The 20493-nt window shown below is 45.3% G+C and overlaps 1 protein-coding gene across 1 annotated transcript in view; it reads right to left on the bottom strand.

The window, feature by feature from the left end:
• Window positions 1-19794, bottom strand: part of PDGFRA (platelet derived growth factor receptor alpha) — a 34661-nt gene extending 14867 nt beyond the window's left edge. The window contains exons 1-12 of the mRNA XM_074822563.1: window positions 19702-19794; window positions 12446-12506; window positions 10722-11036; window positions 7989-8252; window positions 7132-7262; window positions 5611-5782; window positions 5318-5507; window positions 4713-4828; window positions 4102-4228; window positions 2939-3132; window positions 2385-2479; window positions 2142-2274 (exon numbers count right to left, since the gene is read on the bottom strand). Of these exons, the coding sequence (XP_074678664.1) occupies window positions 2142-2274; window positions 2385-2479; window positions 2939-3132; window positions 4102-4228; window positions 4713-4828; window positions 5318-5507; window positions 5611-5782; window positions 7132-7262; window positions 7989-8252; window positions 10722-11036; window positions 12446-12494 (1786 nt within the window). The 5' untranslated portion in view covers window positions 12495-12506; window positions 19702-19794. The remainder of the gene's footprint in view (window positions 1-2141; window positions 2275-2384; window positions 2480-2938; window positions 3133-4101; window positions 4229-4712; window positions 4829-5317; window positions 5508-5610; window positions 5783-7131; window positions 7263-7988; window positions 8253-10721; window positions 11037-12445; window positions 12507-19701) is intronic.
• Window positions 19795-20493: the final 699 nt, after the last annotated feature.

Genomic DNA, 20493 nt, shown 5'->3' with positions numbered 1-20493 from the left:
CCCATGAGCCTGTCGGAGAGGTGTTCTTTTTCTGCTCAGGGGGACACAAATATGAAGGTGAAGTCTGTGAATTTGTTCCAGACACAACCTTCTCAATCGGATGCTTCTTCGGCTAAAACCGAGGTGGGATGATCAGTCCACCCCACATTAAACCATAACTCCCTTGGTCTATATCAGAAGCCAAACAAATGACAAGCTTTAAAATCTACATCCAGTTTCCAAACTTGTGAGAAATTAGATACCGCATCCCTAAATGTTGTGTGACTTAAATCTTAACTTGCCTTTTGCAAACGGGGATGGGTCAGAGCAGCATTTCATTTTATTAAGGCCACCAGGACAAATGGGTGGCTTGCTGGGAAGTGGTGGGAGTAATTCTGCCACTTCTCTCAGCCACCCCAAGATCCTGAGAAACAGCAGCACTCGGCTCTCTTCCTCAAAAGGCCCTGCCCTCTGCCATGTCAGCCTAAGGAGGAGGTCTGGGTCCTGCTGGGACCTCGCCACTTCTCAGTAGAGCCAAGCGAAGGCAGTGGCATTCAAACAGCTCACTGCGTTATCACATTTCTCATTTTGTTACGCATCTCCCAGTCTTGTGCTGGCTGCTGAACGCTTTAAACAGCAGCACACTACATACATTGTGGAGGGGTGATAGTAAAGGGAAATTTGCAGTGTAACCCAAATTTATCAACTGAAGCTCCATCCAGCTGATGTTCAGAATTGGCATTTAATGCAGCACTGCACTCCAGGCACTACTAGTTAGAAAAACAAATAAATGCCAGCTGGCTTACACAGCTAGGATGGGAAATGCTCATCTGGCTGAGCCAAAATTGGTTTGTATCCTGTTTCAGAGCCTCCCCGAGCTAAAGGTGTAATTGCTTTGCTGTCATCACCCGCTTCAATAAGAGAAAACCCGCACAAACCAGAATTATCAGCCCCAGATACAAAATTACTCCCCACCAGCAAGCACTTCATATGGCAAAACTGCCAGCAGGTAAATGTTAACCGTGTCAAGAAGAATGCTTGTGCAATCCACGTCGCTGAAAGGACACGTAGCATTAGTTTTTAAAGCACTGACTATCCTGAATATACTTGTAAACAGGAGGGTGTTGAAGTAGGCCAGTGCTCATGAGTCAGAGACAAAGTCACAGTGGTGGTCTGTTAACAACTCAGATCTGACAGATCCTATTTAGGCATGTAATTAAAGTCTGGGTTGTAATAAAATAATTCCATTAAATAGCCACCCTTCTCTAGTTTTCAATTAGCAACATGAATTTAATTAAAGGACTTCGTTCCTGAACCAGAAATATTTTTGCTGCTTCTTTCAAGAATTAACATCAACTTTTCTCTGTGATGGGGAAGGAGAGCTACACCATGGGAGTATGTTTCTTAAAATATATCAAACAAAAAATGTATTTCATCTTCTCCTGTATTTTGTGATACAACTTGGTGCACAGATACCACCAAAAGAGGTATCTCTTTCTATCTGGATAGAACATTAAAATTGTCTATAATCATTACACTTTCAATTGACATAAATGTCAGATTGGGCCAGCCTTGAAGAAGTAACTACAACTGAGTTCTGTATGAACTCCAATGCAGAAATAACAAAGCAAGGAAGCAGAAGGGGAAGGAAGAAGGACAGTAGCCACAAAAATAAGTTATGCAGTTACTCAGCATGGATTATGCACAGCGTGGATTAATAATTTAAAAAATATTTTTAATAAAACTACATAACTACTTGCAGATTTCCCTTGGCCTCTGCACATAAGTATATAAATGTCTTGCAAATAAAAAACACTGATGCACTTCTTGGGGGTGCCTCAGCAGAAGTGAGTGTTGAAGAGGGTATTTAACACCACGAGAGACCCCCTAAGTCATGTGGAGGTCAGCACTGCACACGGGGCATCTGGGGGAGAGCTGGAACAGAGGCGCAGGAGACTCTAAAACAAGGACCTCAAGACTGACACCACTGTAGGAGAAGAGGAGAATGCAGGAGAACTGAGGAGAACAGACAGGTACAGATAGGCTCTGGACTTCATGGCCATAACTTACATCGCAAATCCTGGTGGCAGAAACCTCAGAGTTGTCCTTAATCATCCTTGTCCCCAGAGAAGGATGAGATTAGTCCCTTAGAGGAAACTTACCAAGCACTAACCCGTCTCGAGGAAACTCCCATCTGGAGTCATAAGGCAGTTGCATCGGGTCCACATAAATGTATTCATGGCCATCAGGGCTAATAGACTCAATGACTCTCCATCTTATCTCATACCTCGGCTTCTGCAAAGCACATTGAATGCAAACCCAACCATTAGTCCTGTGTCTGACTTCAGAGCAGATCAAAATCCAGCAAAGTTCAGTATCCAAACTGAAATGCTTTTCTACATTACCTGTTTCCATATGATGACCAGGACAATCAGTGAAATTATCACAATCACTAACAGCACTAAGACTGCAGCAGCCACTGTCAGTTCTGATCGCAGGGCTGTGGAGTAAAAAGACAGACCATATTTTCCTCCTGAGCCATGAGGAACATGACACACACATAAAACACCCATCTCCCCTACGATCTCAGTTCCCATGTCCTGCAGATGTGGCAGGAGCAGTTCCTGAGGCTGGTGACTGTAAAGTCTTTCCAAGCCCAGAGCTGCTTTGCCTTCCTGTTTCAAAACCAAATGCAAAGAATGTCTAGAAGAGCATCCCATAGCCAGTGGCCTTAAAACGATAAAATGAATCATAGAACCACATAATAAGCAAAAACCAGATGCACCATAAAGACCTGTAGAATGCCATATCCCCAGATGTCCCAGCGTGGAAAAAAATACATTTTCATTTATTTTTGTCTGCAACAATTCATATTGTTAGCTATTAAGACTGAACTGGGGTGTGTTAGAGAGGGGACAAACTGGCTGCTGTAATTTCTCAGAAGGACAAAAAAACTCACTGGGAGCCACAAGCTTCAGTTCCCGAGTGACAGCACCAAGATCATTCCTTGCCACACATCTCACAGCCAGGGTTTCCTCTACCTTCTGGAAGGTCACCTGGCTTTCTACCATGTTTTTCTCATCCAGGTGGGCTTCCATGTGTATATCGGAGATATTGTTAGTCAAAAGAGTCCATGAGGTGTCGTTGCTGCACCTGCAGAGAAGAATAACAGGGGAAATAGGCCTTAGGCATAGGTATGGATAAAGCAGAGTAAACAGAACAAGAATCACCTTTCCCTATAACTTTCTTCTGACAATGATCCTTTCAAAGACCAGAAATGCTTAAGCTTGCATCTTTCTTCCCTCAGAATAATTTGCCTTCTGATCCTTTGGTGCTTTGGTGGCCTGACAATGCAGCCAAGCAGGTCTGGTATAGATATACCTTGGTGTCACTATGTATTCCATAGAGTTATAGTACTGGATGAATCTCTCTTTTTCTCTGAATCCTTAGTGCTGTACAAGGCTTCCTGCAGCAGGGCTAGGAGGACAATCATCCCACCAGACAGCAGGAGGTTTTAGCACAATGAGAGCAGAACACAGCTGGGAGGTGCCCAGGGCTCCTAACCTTCTTCCATGCATGGTCCCCCTCTTCCTGGTGATAACCTCCCAAGGAAAAAAGAGCCTCCCAGTAGTCACAGAAAGACCCAGTCTAGAACTAGCAAAAACAGGAGTAATTACTTCACATGTCTAAAATATTTTGAAGGTGAAAATTATAATTAGCAGGGAAATAACTACAAGTGAAAATTTAGAAGCACACAGGAGTGTTCATGAGTCAGACTGAACTATCTGTGAAATAAGAACTCCCTGAATGGAGGGACAGCTGCTTCTCAAGATCCTTACTCGAACCAGGACTGTGAAATCTGCTGAGTTTGCTTGTTGAACACAAAGCTTTTATGAGAGAAACCTCCTGAATTAATGCATTGTGTCTTTTCTTACAGGATGCAATAGGAAGGGCACTGACAACTTCTCTTGAAATATAAGCGACGTGCCTCTAAAAATAAAAAAATTATCTAGAGCTTACTGGTCCTTGACGAGGAAAACGTGGTACAGTAACTAAAAATGTTAAGCTAATCAAGGACAGAACAAGTCATATTTTATATAAGAAAGCACCCACTCCTCTTACTTCTTAATGTCCTTGCAAACCAGCCATTCCACATCAGGAAGTGGGGTCCCCTCCGCCAAACACCTCACTGTCTGCCCACCTGCAGAGCCATGGTGATCATCCACAAGGTCTAAGATCAAGGCTGGAACTGAGAAGGAGTCAGGAGTTTGTTAAAATATTCATCAGGGTCTACAAAAAAACCAGTCTGAAATTTCAAATAAAGTAGGACAGGTGTTGTTTGGCCAACAGCTTAGCAACAGCTAGAGACCCAGCCTTGTCCAGGAGGTCCTTATCTCCTGCAGGACAGAGCAGATCCTAGGCTAGAGGCATGAAAAGGAAGTGCTGCGGTTATGCCACGTCCTCATGTCATAGTAAATGAGCTATCGTCCCCGCTGTCAGCTGGAATAACTTAGGCAGGAGGATAAAGTTTCTTTTTGGCTAAAGGCCAGTGCAGAAGTGAAAGCCAGGATCAGGCTAGGGAGAGCTCCAAGGACTCGGCACACACGCACTCCTCCAGGCACCGCAGTTCACGCCTTTCTTATCTCCATACTCCAGGCAATCCAATGTGTAAGTGGATCAAGACTTTGCTGTGCGTCATCAGTTCTGGTGGGCAAGGCTTTGGGGCTCCTTACCTTGTATTAGCAAGGAGAAGGTGTATCTTTTAATCTCATCTTCATTTTCAGCAACCAAAGTATAGTATCCACTGTCTTCTTCCTTGGCCCGGATCAATTTTAATATACTCTGAAACCTGCAGAAATTAGAGTTTTTGTTTGTGTTTTTAAAGCAGGCACAAAAAAAATTCACTTTGGTGCAACATGTAATCTGGGTATGTACAGATTATAATGTAGTGACATTTAGCATTTCTAGCATGCCTTTAACTAAAGTCATTACTCAAGCAGTAAATAACTACCAACATACAACTGAGAAACAAGTGGACATAGTTATAGTCTGCAGGGATCTGACAAAGCCCCTGGTATTACTGAAAACAGCTAGAAATTATTGGTGTGGAGACATGTTGGAGGGATGGAAGAGGTTTAGTGCTCAGAAACCAAGATTTCTATGGTTTGGAGAGATTGATGTTATGAAGGGAATAAAAAGACAAAGAAATTATTTTTAAATGCCACTGAGGAAGAAGCAACAAACTGAGGTGGAAAACAAGAGCAGGAGCAATGCCCAGGTTTCTGGGGGAGAAACTCAAATCAACATGGCAAAGTAAGGGTTAGAAGAATATTTTTACCTTGTCTCCTGGACTCTGCTGGAACTAGTAACAATCTCAGTAAGATTTTCAATCAGAGTCACGTTGTCCTTCAACCAGTACATTTTTGGTGCTGGGTATGCCTGCACATCAACAACAAAGTTTTTGACTTCATGTAGATTGACAGCTTCCAGAGGGCTAAACTGAGGCTCCAGGTGAACAAAGCCTTTTTCTGTAAATGAAAAAGCCTTGAGTAAACAACACTGTGCAGGATTTTTCAAGAATGGTGTTTTCCAATGTGTTAATAATTTTTGGACACTAAAATCAGACTATACCATGAACTGTAATGACTACTTTCTTATTTTCCTTAACCTCCTTGGTTGCATGTCGAGCTGTACATTCATAATCCCCTGTGTCTTTCACTGATGCCTCAGGAATGGTCAGAGTGTAAACCAGCTTCTGCGATGGGACCTTGATATCATCAAGTTTTATCAGACCTTTTTCTTTCTGTAGTTTGAAGGAGGAAAAAAAAACCTTACTTAAGTTACTGAGCTGAAAGAAAACCACTGAGAATCTATAATGCTACTGGAGTGAGAACAACCATCTAAACCCTCTATGGCAGAAGAACTGTTTACTCAGTCAGGGATGTATTTTTCAGCCACAGGCACAAAAGGTGTGTCTACAAAAATACACCCTTTTGGGGGCAGACACAGAAGGGTGAGGAGGTTGAGAGCTCATATTTTGTTCACTTAAAACAAATACCATTCAAAATTTGAGTGAGCAGCCTGAAAGAGCATTTTACTGCTTATGTACTACCTTCTCCTCAGACATAAAAGCTGTTTGACTTTTCTTTGTTCAGTTCCCATGAAGTAGGGTGAATTTTTAGCCCCTCCGAGTAACCAGTTGCTAGATGCTATGTTCTGCCTGCTCTCAAAACAAGAATAATTTTAGGCAAGAAGACTCCTGCAAATAAAAGGATGATGAGAATTGTAGACCATGTTACCATGAGAGGCTTGAACAAAAGATATGCTGGGGCTAGTTTTGAAAGGTGGCATATTGCAGAGATTATGATGTGTAACATGGAAAATACAACAAAACCTTCTCAAACCATTTTTCCTCTTGCGGTCTTAACTTAAATAAAAACTGGGATTTGGTATCACAACTAAGTACACTTCAACTACTCTATTCCTTCAGTGACTAGCCTGTTTACATGGGATACTCTGAAATTCTCCCTTGGCCAGGACTAGTTCTAACCAAGTTTCATTGAATAATAATTTTCACTGCAGAAGGATGTTACACCAGTTTGAAAATTTCCAAGATTCTCCAAAAGTGTTAAGGTTTTTTTACTAGACAGTTCTCACTAGTGAGTGTAAGAGTCATTTTAATTTACACCTGCACAATGAGAAACAATTAAGACTATGGACTTGATTCTTCATTGCCCTTTATTATGCCCAAGAACCCAGAGTTTAAAAGACCTATTTTAGAGGTTCAGACCTTCAGCAGCAGAGCTCTATGCAGATGTCCAACACATTCCTAGATCTTCCTATTTCCACATTTATTTTTTTGAACCAGCACAAGACCTGAGAGACAGCATTCCTCCCGCAGAGGATGAACTCCTAGTCATACCTCACCTTCTTCTCATGCTTTGCATACTTACTGACAGCAAACTCTAACTTTTGGGACTGTCTGTCTTTTGTGGTAATCTAAATTAAAAGAAATTACTTTGCTTTCTCTCCTCAGCTGTCCCCATTCAGAAAAGAGAAAAATATTTTACAACCCCACCTTCTTCCCCAATAAGTAACTACAAACATTCAAACAACAACAACAACAACAACAACAACAAAAAAGATATTTACCACTTTCCCAGGATAATTCCACTGTAAATTAACCACCTCATTGTCAAAGACCACACAAGTTACTACGATGGTCTCGCCTGTTTTGTAGACAGTTTTAAGAGCTTCAATTTCAACTGGCAGCTGTGAAGTAGCTAAGAGAAGAGAGAGAGTGAGATTTAGTTTTTAAAAGCATGCCATTTTCACAAGGTGCAATTTGAGGGCGAGATTTCCATTTCGCTTCCTTTACTGAGGAATTACCTAGAAAATTTTGGGAAAGTGCTGCTGATGTATACTGATAGAAATGATTTGTATTTAAAGCATGAAGTGTACAGACACTGAACTCAATCCCACCAAGAAATGATCCATGCATAAAATTTCCATTGGAAGTTCCTATCTCAAATGCCCCCATGAAAAGACACTCTGTATAAAAGCAGTTTCCCATTTTGCTAATCAGTGACTATCTTTGAGAATCCCTTTCTGGCCAATAAAAACCTTGTTTTCAAAATATTTTAATCATGCTGTTTTTCAGACTACCCAAAGACCTACAGTTTGAAGCCACAGGGAAACACCAGTCCTTTAAGTTACGTTCCATTTCAGCAAACAGGATGAAAATACATGGATTATGGAAGATTTTTCTTGCAACCATTTGGGAGAGGAGATAAAGTTAAGGACACTTTATTCTCATCAAAATTGTGTGTAACTGCTAAGTAAAGCACCAAGTACCTGGCAACACTGCCAGAGAAACAAGGAGCTCATCATTGGTGAAATATATGATATAGCCCTGTGATGCTGGTGCTAATATGGCTCTTACAGTGTGAGGAAAGAACTGGGCTGAACATTCTCACTTTTTTTTTTTTTTAATGAACAGAAATAAATACCTCTTAAAATATAGATGAGGAACTCATCGGACTTGAACTCCACACCTTTAACCGTTGTTTTGCATGTATATGAGCCCGCAGGGAAATTCCCTATGAAGCCTTGTTTGCTGTCATAGAAAGCATAGACAGCCTTGTCTAAACTGTTAATTAAAGTCACTTGAGCATTTGGGTGACTCGTCCGACAAGGGATAACGGTGGGATCACCTTCTTCTACTAGGATGAACTGGTCTTCTGGTATAGAAGGGACAAAAGGCATGTCTGGGTCTGTAAAAAACAAGAGGTAATTTTACACTACCTTGTTTGTAGTAAGTCCATGTACAAGAACTGGGTATCAGTGACCACTTACAGATTGTAACTGAAACTAGTACAGTATATTACCCCACTTTTTCAGAGATTGCATGTAGGGCATGGTACAAAAATCAAAAAATAAAAATTAAAAAAAAATTCAAACCCTTTCCATGTGAAAAAGTAGAAATCAGTTTCATGTTGTTTATGTTGAATACATTAAAGCCACATTTCATCAAAAATAGTTCAAGGTACTTATCTTCTTGCATTTCTAACATGTCCAACATTACAGTTATGAGACATAGTTAATTATGGTCACAGCATGTGGTTTTCAAAATAATGGTATTCAACCAGAAAAAACAAACAAACACCTGGTAGTTTTACTTCTTTTAAAGTCAACAAAATACATGCCAAATCTCCTACCCAGCCAATCCAAAGTCTGAGTTTAAAACATAATTGCATAACATAGCCAACTTGAGAAGCATAGCCCTCAAATTATCTCCATTTGGCCATTCGGAATAAACAAATAATCCCCGTTAGCCTGAAGCTTCTGTGCAAAGCTTTATAATAAAATTTAATAAATAGCAATCCAAATCCCTCCAACAATAGACTTTCTGCTGCACTGGCAGGCTCTTTGTAGAAATATTCCAAACACAGCACTCCATCCCAAAGACGCTGCCAACTCCATGTATTCATTTTCCCACTGTAATTTAAAACAGAAACAGGATTCACCTAGTTTGGTTTTCTGTGTGCTGTTATTGAAAATAGGATATTGTGTGAAGTCTCAACGTAATCCTCCTTGGCTAAAGAGGGTTGCTGCCACCCATTGCCCTCCTAATTCATTGCAGGAAAAACAATTGTAAAGACAAAGTTTATAGTGGAAACAGAAACATTCTCTGTAATTTGGAGAAAAGGATATGTTTCTGCATTTATGACATCTTGATGGTTAGCAAGTGGAAAAAATTACAGGGTGTCTCTGCCCTGCAAATCTGGTAGGCTGATGTCTAGAGGCTTTTAAAAACCAAACCAAAAAGCCCTCTTGAAGAAATCTTACATCTTTTGCCTTTATATTCCTTCACTGAGTGAGTTAGAAGACTGCTTAACACCAACAACATCTTCTGGTGATTTGGTTAGAGCTGTTTGAAAATTGAGACACATGTGCCAAAGCCTGCAGCCTCTGCTGAAACATCTTGCTTCAAGAATGAAAGCAAACGCTTTACGTTTGTTGTGGGAAGTGGAGAAAAAGCCTTGGAAGAATCAGTGTCCTTGAATCACACATCGTGAACTGCAAAATCTTAATACCACTGCAAAATAGCCATTAAAACAAGTCCTGTTTTTTCTTCCCTACTTTTTCCCCTTCCACAGTCTTCCTTGCAGTTTTGCAGGATGATTTGCAATGTCTTCTCTCTTTTGTTTCCTGTTCTAAATATTTACTACAAATCTACTGGTTTGATCTCTCCTGGCCCTGCAGTTGTACCACTCATCCCCTGAACCCCAGCCAACGCCGAAGAAACATCCAGACAGGGCTTTACAAAGGCAGTCAGTTGTGTCTCAGCTTCTGGTGCCTATCTCAGCTATGACAATAAAGATCTTCATCCCATGGATAACGTGGAAAGCCTTTAAACAGATTTCCAGTTGGAACAAGGGAGTTGGAGGGCAAAGCTGGGAATAGATGCTTCTGGAAAGAAGGGATGCCATTTCTTCTGGGTCCAACAGGTTTTCTACCACTAAAGAGAAAGGCGGCGCAGGGTCTGGGAAGGCTGTGTTTGCTTTGAAAATTACAGGGCACTGCATGGTAGCACCATGTTTTTAATCTTGTGTCAGACTGGCCAGCAAGAACCCTTCTTATTTCACCCTCCCTTGTGGCAGCCACCCCCAAAACATCTCTGTTGCTTTATGTTTCCCAGGCCCTGTGCACACAGGAGCTTTTTCCAGTTCTCAGTTCATGCTTAATTCAGGTTAAAAATGAGATATGGCCTTCCTCATCTGGCAACAGCTTTAGTGTGACATGACATTGGTTTCATGAGTGCACATCCCAAAACATCCACCCAAGTCACTGCTGAAAGGACTGGCGTTGATGTTAATCTCCACTTGGGGGCCAGGCAAACCTGAAGGCTGGACATACTCCCACAGCTGAGCTGACCTGTCCAGCAGGGTCTACTGCCCAGCCACTGGTGGTCAGAAGATCTCAGCTCTGAAGTTACAAATTCACCCCTCATCTTGAGAACTAAAACTCTTACCAAAAAAGTGAAAACCAATTGAAAGAAAGAGGAATATATCCATAGACTCACAGGGATTGGTCTTGATTTACACATTAGGAAATGGCCCTGGAGTCATTTATCTTCCTCTGACAGCAAACTGCCACCAGCAATATGCCTCTTCTGAACATCCCCAGTTCAGCTCTCCCACCCAAACCTCTGGGTACGGCTGTGGCATCCCCCCACTTACCAGGCACATAGATGTAGATGTCCTTCCCTTCCACTTCCCCATCCTCCACTTGAGTGTGGTTGTAATAGCAAACATACAAGCCCGTATGAGCAGCTGAGGCATTTCGTACTTCGAGCACTGTCACGAAGAGGCCACTGTTGTTTTCTTCATGTCTAATGTCTATCCTGTGGCTTCCCTCTGTCACTGGGTACTGCCAGCTCACTTCGCTGTCTCCAGAGCATTTGAGTGTGAAATTGGAATTCAACTGTACCACCATCTCATTCCTATTGGGAACAATAGTCGGCAGAGGAAGCTGGCAAAATGTTAGGAACGGTCCTGCAAAAAGACATCAATAAATAACATATGAACACACAGAACAGTCTCAGCACAGGGATGTGAAAGAAAACAGAGTGGATCCAGAGCAGCTGTTTTTCTGACTATTTCAGGCATAATGATGTCCCAGGAAATTTGCTCTCATTGAAAGCCAGAGCCTTGCTCAATGAATGGCAAACGGCTTCCCTTTGAAATGCTAAGCGTTTGCTTGCTGACTTCTATTTGTGAAATCAAGAGGTGAAAGACAGAGGTGAAGTTAGAGATGGCTCCAAATCCACACCTCAACTTTCCAGCCCCAAATGTGGGGAAGTCTCTGCTGCAGACCAGTGAATCCCGCACCCTGGCTGGTGGGTCAGGGGCAGCTTACAGCTCCTTACAGCAATGGTCAGGAAACCAGCAGTTCTGTCAGCCTTTGAGTAAGCTCACAAGTGAAAGTCAGAAACCACTTCCCAAGACCAACACCTGCATTTTACATCTGTTTTCTGTTTTTGCAAAGGGCCAGAGCAGGGGCTTAGACTGAAAATTTGTGCATCAGGTCTACCTCTAGCCAAAACGTACGGAAGGTTTATAGCCAAATAAAACTGTAATTCGCTGAACTAGATGTTGTAGATGTCACTGGTTTTCAGATGCAGTCTCCAGTTACAGGCTCAGATTTGCAAGTCTAGGTAATTTGTAGGTGGGCTGGTGCAGATCCAACTCCCAGAAGGAAAATTAGAGGATCCACACCCTAGAAAAACGGGGAATTCACCAGGGAAACAGATTTGCTGTTTCAGTCTATCAAATGACCTGCACAAAACGGATAAGGTAGTCCACAGTAAACAAGCACTTAGGCCCATGACGTGTAAGTGGGCTCTGTGCAATAAACCAGCAACAGGAATCCAGACTGTCTTTGAAACCAGTTTCTCACTCCTGCACATGTTATCTCAGTCTACGGGCCCTTTCTATATTTGGCACCCTGTGGCAAACCCTGCCCTCCCCTCCCAGCACCATTCGCTCGGCAGATGTTGGGAGACTCGGCAGGCAGCCCCGGCAAGTGCGGTTAGGTGGTGTGGCGTGGGAGGACATGGGGAGCCCACACAGGCAGCCTCGCCTGCACCATGCTGCTGGAGAAACCCCAGTAGGGCAGGGCTGGGACAGCTGGAGGTAAGCAGGCTCACTTTCCCTGCACAGGCAGACAGCCCATGCGGGAGGTTACAGCAGCTGTAGGGGTGCCAAAGTGGCCGGCACAGGCCAGCAGAAGTACTGACTTCTTGGTAGGTCTTAGCCTACCAAAGGGAAGGGCAGAAAAACTGAGTCTGTAGTCAGCTGGCAACTATTTGGCATTTATTGTCATGGGCAGAATGAAAGCAAGCTTAAATATAAATTTAGAAAGGAATAGGGGTGGAGAGGCTTAGAGGACTGAGGAACATTACCTGTGAGAAAACATCCCAGGATCAGGAACATCCATGGGGAAGTACCCATATCTACCAACAACTGAAACAGAAAGAAGGCGAGAAGGAGCCAGTTAATGGACTGACAATGGTATGAGAGTTTTCAGGACCCCTCTCCTGCAGTGCCCTAGCACAGGCCAGGGACCCCATCTTGCACCCGCAGCCCATTGAGACTCATGTCACCACCTCCCACAAGGTACATGGGACTACATCACCTGCATGGGGAATACAGCTAAGGCACCATAACCCCTCCTCTCCACTGGCAGTGTAAGAAGTCAAGTCCTGGCACACCCCCCTTTCAAACAGCCTGCAAGCAGCTCTGCTGCCCACTGCAGCCTCCGGGACTGAGCCCACAGAAACACCCTGCACAGAGGGTAGCCTCACAGGCATCAGTGAGAACGCAATGGCTTTATGCAGTAAGTTCTGACCTTTTAGCTGTAAGCAGATTTTATGGGAGAAAAAGCATATTTTAAAGCTACTTTTATTACAAATAGTACGATCCTGAGTGATATTTTTGTTTTGCCATTGTACATATGCATATATATAGCTTACTGAATACAATGCAATACAATAGTGTTTATTGCTTATTTAGCAAGAATTCCCTTGATCGAGAGACAGGCTATTTAAAACATATGCTGAAATTTTCTAGTGGAATAAATCCACGACAGGCTGTAGGCCAGCGCTGCCATTCGCAAAGCATCTCTTCTCCCCAACAGTGTGGAGAGTCATAGATCACACGCAGTAATTTCAGCTTTCAAACACATAATCCTAAGGCATCAGTCTTAAAGAGGCAACAATGGCAGTAAGCATCTATATATTTTTTGTGCCATCTAATGATATTTCTACTTAAAAACTTTGAGCACCCTGCTAGATAATTTCCTGAGGAGAAGCTCCTGCAAACCCTGCTCCCATTGAAATCAAAGGACATTTTGCTGGTGACTTTAATAGTAACTGAATTTGGCCCAAAAACAATATAGATCAAAAAAAAGACTGCATGGAAGAGCCCCTAATCTGAAACACAGACCAAGCAGTGAAATAAAGGATGATGTGCCAAGACAGGGACTACTTTTCAAAGGTTCTGGAGAGTTTCTATTCACCTCTGGTATTCAGTTCCTGATGCTGAGATAGGAAAGCACGTAGGTGCATATAGTTATTACGACTATGCCAGTGCCATATGGGAGTTAAATGTTTACAACATGCCAAGGAGTGTTTCTGAACTAGTCCCGCTTTCCTCTCCCAATGTGCAGAGTATACAGCATACTTTGCAAAGCAAAAAGTGTTTGATACTTGAATTAAACATAAAGGTCTCAGAACCAGGATTAGATTTACAAACTACCAGCCTCAAAAAAATGTACAAATAACTTCAGGAATTCAGCTGACAACATTCTAGCAGAAACAAGGCATTTTGCCTGAGTCTTCAATTAGCAATAATTGCCATGTGTTTATGTATCTGTCTCCTATTGATAACAGACTCTCGGATATCAAAGAAGTCCCTTGGTTTCAGCCTCCTTACTCATTTTCATCACACTTATATTCTGTATTTTTTTCTGATAAAGTAACCCACTGTAAATCTTTAAAGACTTACCCTGCTCTGCTTTACTGATCTGACTCCTAGCCTCCCAAGATCCACAAGACAACGTTACCCCACTGTCTGCCAAATTTCCTCCCCCTTTTGTGTTGTTTTTCCAGACTATTCAGTGCAAGTGATGCAGCACAGAAGGAGAAAAAAACAAACCTAGCTCATCTCTTGTACATCAGTCTGCAGCAGCTCTGCTGAAGTGGACTTGCGCTGTTGCAGAGCTGTGTGTGTGAGGACCGAAGCACCACGACTATACTACTGTAAGTACAGGTAATGGCATTTCCACAGTGCTACTTCGAATTTGCTGTCTTTAATGGGCTGCCGTAGAAATCAGTAAGAGCTGAGTCCCTCGATCTACCGTTGCAGTTTAAAAACACAAGAACTTCACTAAATTTGCATTTTCTTTCACAACCCAGAGCTTTGATCTTTCCTCAATGACCCGTTAATCTCATCAAGACCCAGAGCAACACTTCCTCACTGTGAAAGACAGAATAAGATACGAAGGATTCACCATCATCTGTATGCAAAATCTATTTGAACTGGATTTAGTTACATCATGCATCTGACTTAAGCAAGCTGGAGTCCCATCACCAGCATATCCTCCCACGTCAGTGCTGGAGTCAAGGTTTAACACAGGTAAAATTTCACACTTCTGGGCAAGAGAGAGTTTAGTCATTCCCACAACACCAAGCAGGTACACTTATCATGTTTTTGTTTATTTATGATCACCTAATTTTTTGTACGCACTTATTTGGCTTTTTTACCTTCCTTATGGCAAAGCAGTGCACTTCATCCTAAAACATCCAAATCTCAGCCCTGAGCAAATCCATCATGTTCAGCTCCTAACACCGCTCCATCAAACCATAAATTGATGCAACCTCACTGAAGCCAGTAGATTTATGCAGCACTGACAGCACACATACAAAGTAAGTTTGAGCCAACCTTAATAACCTTAATTCCTTGCATACCTTAAACTTTCTTAGCTAAAATAGAAACAAGGGCATGTATAGTGAAAGCTAGATGATGCCATGAGGGGTTTGCCAAACTCTCTGCAGGGAAGGCTGATTGCCCAGGGTAAAACAGTCATTGCATCAACTTTAACCACTGGGTTTTGAAAGGATCTGACTGAAATCCTGGTATCTCTCTTGTGTGCTTCAGTGATAAAAAAAATCAGGAAAAATAACATCTGAAGAACTGTTATCAGCGAGGAGTCAATCTTCCAAACACTCACTGCCAAGCGCTGACTTCCTACCAAGAAGGATTTAATTGACTGCGCCACAGAAAATAAAGTAAAATCAATATCCAGAAAACCAGTGGAAATGTGTTTAGAAAACGGTGATATGCCTAGGTGACAGCTCTACATGACCTAGAGAGAAAGCATGGTGGTGAACCAAGAAGAGCCAACGGTATATATTTTTTCATACTCTTGTAAATCAAACAAAGACCTCTTTCAAGACAGAAAACTAGCCCGTCTACCAGAAGACTGGAGACTACCAGACTGATTTCCCGCCAGCTACCAAATCACTACAGTTCATCCTCTTGGCCACAGGATGGCAATGTTGATCCACGTTAATGAGCCAAATTTCTTGTCTAGCAGAAGGCAATGCTAATCTCCAACGTAGCAGATGGAATCTAAACTGGGTCTCCTGGATCAACTTAAATTTCAAATTTCTTATATTTTGATTTCATGCGAGTTCACCGATTTAAGGAAAAAAAAAAAAAAAAAAAAAAAAAAGGACAAACTGGTCCCTATTGCTCTGTATTTGTATAACTGATAGGACAGTAGTTGGATTGCAAATCTTGGCACATAATGATGTGATTATCCTTGTTATGAGAGGGCTGGATAATTTCAATGGTGATTTTGTCAGAGTGTCAGTCTGTCCTTCTGGGAAGACTGATCTTTTCCAGGAAGAGCTAAGGCCAGCCCAAGAAAGGAGGGAAACATTTCCTCCTTGTGGTATATGCCACTAGCTGAACATAAATGTTCAGACAGGACGTCCTTAAACATTTCTTGGTTCTCAATTCCCAAACTGCAAACTCAGTTCTCCACAAGAGCAGAACTGCCCTGTAACACTAGCAGGTGGGTCCAAAGGTTTCACTGGGGAAAGGCTCAAACAACAAAAGAAAATTTCTTCAGTGGAAAGGACTGACATAAATATTCTCCTAAAATGAGGCTTGTTCCACATCCCTTTACAAGTATTTGCATCCAGCATAGCCTGTATGCAGGAATAACTATGCACCAAGACTAGCCCAGTGCTGGGCTCCTGCAGAACGCTTCAGGTTCTGCAGAACACACAGTGATGACTGCTACCCGACGAGCCTTCTAGTCAACCCAATTCTTCAGTCTAACCCTCAAGAACAGACACCACCAGTCTAGAAGCTAAAGGCGGTGGGAAATTTGCAGTCTAATTTTCCCCACCCGGTCCAAAGAGGATTTTCCAGACTGTCTCAGCAAACAGACAAAAAGACTGGCACTTCCAAAGAATACAAATCACTCAGGTTTTCAGGATCAAATCAAAGAACACCTCAGATCCCAACTCGAGTTCTCAGAAGTGTTGCATGGAGAAACCAATCCACCTCTGTTGACCACAAGAGCTAGGAATCCTAGCTGTTGCAAACTTTTCCCTTGGGTGCCCATGCAAAGCTTTATTGGCTTGAAAGAGATGAGTCAAGCAGGAGAGCAAGGCAAGAGGGAGAGAAAGGATTGTTTGCTTACTTGTTTGCTTTTTTAAAATTATCAGCAATTCTTGCCACCACCAGGAAAAATAATCTCTCACAAGTCATTCCTTAGTCTTTAAAACAAGCGAAGCAAGCATCTTCTATTGAAATTTTCAGAGTTCACATGCAGAAGTAATGCCATTGTAGCCATGATGATCCAAGGATGCAAGCGAAGCGAGGTTTGTGTAAAGTTATACATTTCATGCACAGTTTTAGACCAACTGGAAATAACCAGCAAGGTCTGGGGTTTGCAAGACTTTTCCTGTCTATATACATTGTACTCGAATCGTAGCTCAATACTGTAGTACTGCAGAGAGGTATTTTATTAAAATAATACTTCCTGCTTGCTTGAAACCTAATACCTATGTATTACTCTCACAGCCGCATGAAGATTTCCCATACATCCATGAGCAAATAACAGCAAAGATGGCCCCAGTGCCCGATGGCAGCCGGACTGGCACACCTCCTGCCCCTTGGTGCCTGGAGAGGAGTGCCAGAACAAGGGGGCTCATTTTAAAGCAGCGGGAGAGCGCCTGCAGGCTGGGAGAGCTGGTTTGCTTGTGGACTCCTAAATCCCAGTGCTTTGTGCGGTCTCATTTTTCCTCAAACTTTTTTTTTTTTTTTTTTTCCCAAGCTTTGAGGTTGGCTAAACCGCTGTGTAGCTGAGGGCCTTTCTAAAATGCTCTTTGTTAACTAGAAGCTAAAACCGAAGTCCCTTGCTGGGAGATCTTTCCCTAGCGTTTCTAGACCAAGAGTTAAAAGTCGGATCTCCACAGTTCAGATTTTGATCAGCCGATGACAGAGGAACCTTTGATGCCCGTCTCCTTGCTTTGATCCCGCCTCTTGCCCCATCCAGGGACAAGGAGTTAAGGCAGCCTAGCTGGGACCCCAGCTGGGCTCTGTATCGGCCCTGGGAGATGCTGAGGGCGTAACAAGACGCCCCCCTTCCCCCGGTGCGCCCCGTCGGGGAGACAGCGGGTCGCCTACAGCCAGCCGGGACTGGGGTGGGGATGGCGGCGGGGGGAGGGTTACATTCACACTCTCCAGCCCCCATCAGACTGCGGGCGCTTGCCAGACCCTGCCTGCCCGGGGGGAGCCCGAGCGACAGCCCCCAGGGAGCGGGGAAGCGGCGCTGCCGCGGCTGCCCCTCGCTCCGCGGCCCCTCGGCGAAGCCCGACGGCTGGAGCCGCTGCGGATCAGAGGCTGCCCGGGACACCGAGAGAACCTAGCAGAGATGGCAACTCCCAGCCACTTCGCTGTTTATCTGGGAAACAATAGGAAAGTCTTTGCCAAGCTGGAGTGATTTTTTTTTTTTAATTTTTTTTTTTTTTTTTTTTTTGTTTTTTTTAATGAGAGGTAGCCAGGAGAAAAGAAAAGCGGGGTAGTGGAGACGGAGAGGGGCAGAACGAAGCCGTGTTTCCCTCCGGGGCTAGCTAATTCTGCTGGCGCTGAGACCCGGAGCTTCTTCTCCAGCCCTCCCCCTCGGGCGAGGCACGGACCCCGAGGGCTCGGGGTCCGGAGGGGAGGCGGGAGTCCCGGCGGGGGACAGACGTTGTGCCCCGGCTCGGAGCTGTGGGACCAAGGGAGAGCGATGTCCCCGCAGCCCTGCGGACCGGTCCGTCGGGCCGATCCGGGCCGAGGCGATGCCCTGCCCGCCCCGGGCGTGCAGCCTTGGGCCCCGGGGAAGCGCCAGGGAGCTGGAACATTCGCAAGAGACGCGCCGAAAATGCCGTCGAGGGGTGCTGGAAACGTGCCCCCGGCGCGGGCGGGGGCCAGGGCATCGCCCCCGTCTCTGCCCCGCGGCCGCCTCCCCGCCGGGATGCGGGCAAGCCCCGGGGGCTGGCGGCTGCGCCCCGGGGCTGCTGCTGCCGCCTCGCTAGAGCTGTCGCTGCTGGCTCCAGAAAAAGCTGTCCAAGTCCTGTTCTCTGGAACGGCTCCTGGGCTGCGGGATCCGCGTCCAAAAATGTTGAGCAATGCCGCGGACAGCCAAAAAGCCATTTCCTACTTGCTCCTAGGACTTTTCCAGGGGACTCCAGCCTGGCAGAGGCTGGCAAGCTTGCAACCTCCGCGCTTGACAAAATCCAAACGGTGGCCGCGAAGCCGTTGCCCTCCCCCGGGGTAGGAGGCGGTGGGCTCCAGCAGTCCGGCGGGGCGTGCGGCGGGGCTGGCGCTTCCCTTGCAAGAGGGGGCTGTAAGCTGGAAAGGCTCCAGGTACCAGTCCTGCCTAAATTCAGCATCTTCCCTTCCGCTGAGACGTGTGAAAAAAAGACGGGGCGCGCAGAGATGGAGATCGGGTTGCCTTGGGGTGGCGGTGTGCGTGCCCCCGCCCGAGATCTCGGAGCATTTTAGGCTACCCGGTCAGGGGGAGTGAGGTGGGAAGGGGGATCTGAAGAGGGGAAGGTGGTGAAAAACAAAGGGTGGGGGAAGGGACGGGAGAGCAGCGGGGTGAGGGAAGCAAGGGATGCGAGAAGAGGGGGAGCCGCTTACTTTGTCGGTGCGCGTCCCCCCGTCCCCCCCGGGCGGGCACCGCCGCTGCCCGCGAAGCCCCGGCGGGTCGCTCCCGCCCCCGCGGCAGGAATGCGGCGCGGTGGCCCCCGCCGTCCCAATGTGTTTGTCATTAGCGCTGCCCGCGCTGCTCCGCCGCCGCGCCCCGACGGCCCGCGGAGCGCCGGCTCTCCGCTCCCCTCCGCGGGGGCCGCCAGCGCCCGCGCCCCCCGCCGCCTGCGCCCCGCGGGGAGGAGCCCCCCAGCCCGCTCGGAGCGTCGGGGAAAAAGGAACACACACAAAAAAAATACCCAAACCAACAACAAATATATAAAAGGGGAAAAAAGCAAGAGAGAAAAGGAAAAACAAAACAAAACAAACAAACAAAAAAAAAACCAGAAGCGGGAGAAAAGATGAAAAAAATAAAAAGATGGGTAAAATGCCCCTCACCTCTTACCTTCTCCCTTATAATCCGCAGCCCAAATCCTGCAGATTGTAAAATATCCAAAATATGTCCACGTCTTTTGTGACTTTCCCCGCTCAGCCGCGCTCTTTCCCTCCCGCTCGCCCTCCCTCCCGATCCGACTGTAATGGTCTCACAAACCGCGTCCCGTAATTGATTCAATGTTATAGTCCATCCTTCCAAAACTAATCATTTGCTTTAAGTAAATAGCTGTCAGGAAATGAAGCCCCCCTCCGGCCCCTTCAGAATAAGAGCCGCCCTGGCTCTCCCGGCGCCCCCAGCCCCGCGGCCGGAGGCGAGCGCGCCGGCGGGAGGCTCTTACGCAGGCAGGGGGGCCAGTCTCTGCCTCCTGATTTCACCAGCCTTGCAGGGGAGGGGGAGGTTAGCCATATGGCAGGGGCGAGGGGGAGGAAGGGGGGAAGCGGGGAGTTTTGCACTGCAGGGGGAGAACATTTAAAAAAAAAAAAAATACCAAACCCAACCCAAAAAACTTTCATGAAAACTCCGAGTGCTCCCAATTTCATGAATGAGCCTTCCCTCCTCAGACCCAACAGGACGGCGGGTCGGGCGCCGGGCTCGGCGTCCACGGTCACAATGTGAGTTTATGGATGGGGAGTTTGATCTGGAAACGAATTTGCGGCTTCCTCGTGTCCTTTGTACACCACTGAGCTTGAGCTTGGGCTAGCGAGCTGGATGGACGGCCGTGAGCCAGCCAGGAGCAGGAGGCACTGAGAAAGAGGGGGGGAGAAGAATCACTAACATTTATGAATGAAAGACACAACGAAA

Source organism: Strix aluco, chromosome 4, assembly GCF_031877795.1.
Source record: "Strix aluco isolate bStrAlu1 chromosome 4, bStrAlu1.hap1, whole genome shotgun sequence".
NCBI lineage: Eukaryota > Metazoa > Chordata > Aves > Strigiformes > Strigidae > Strix > Strix aluco.
The sequence above is the reverse complement of the archived record's forward strand: the minus strand, read 5'-3'. Positions and strand labels throughout refer to the sequence as shown.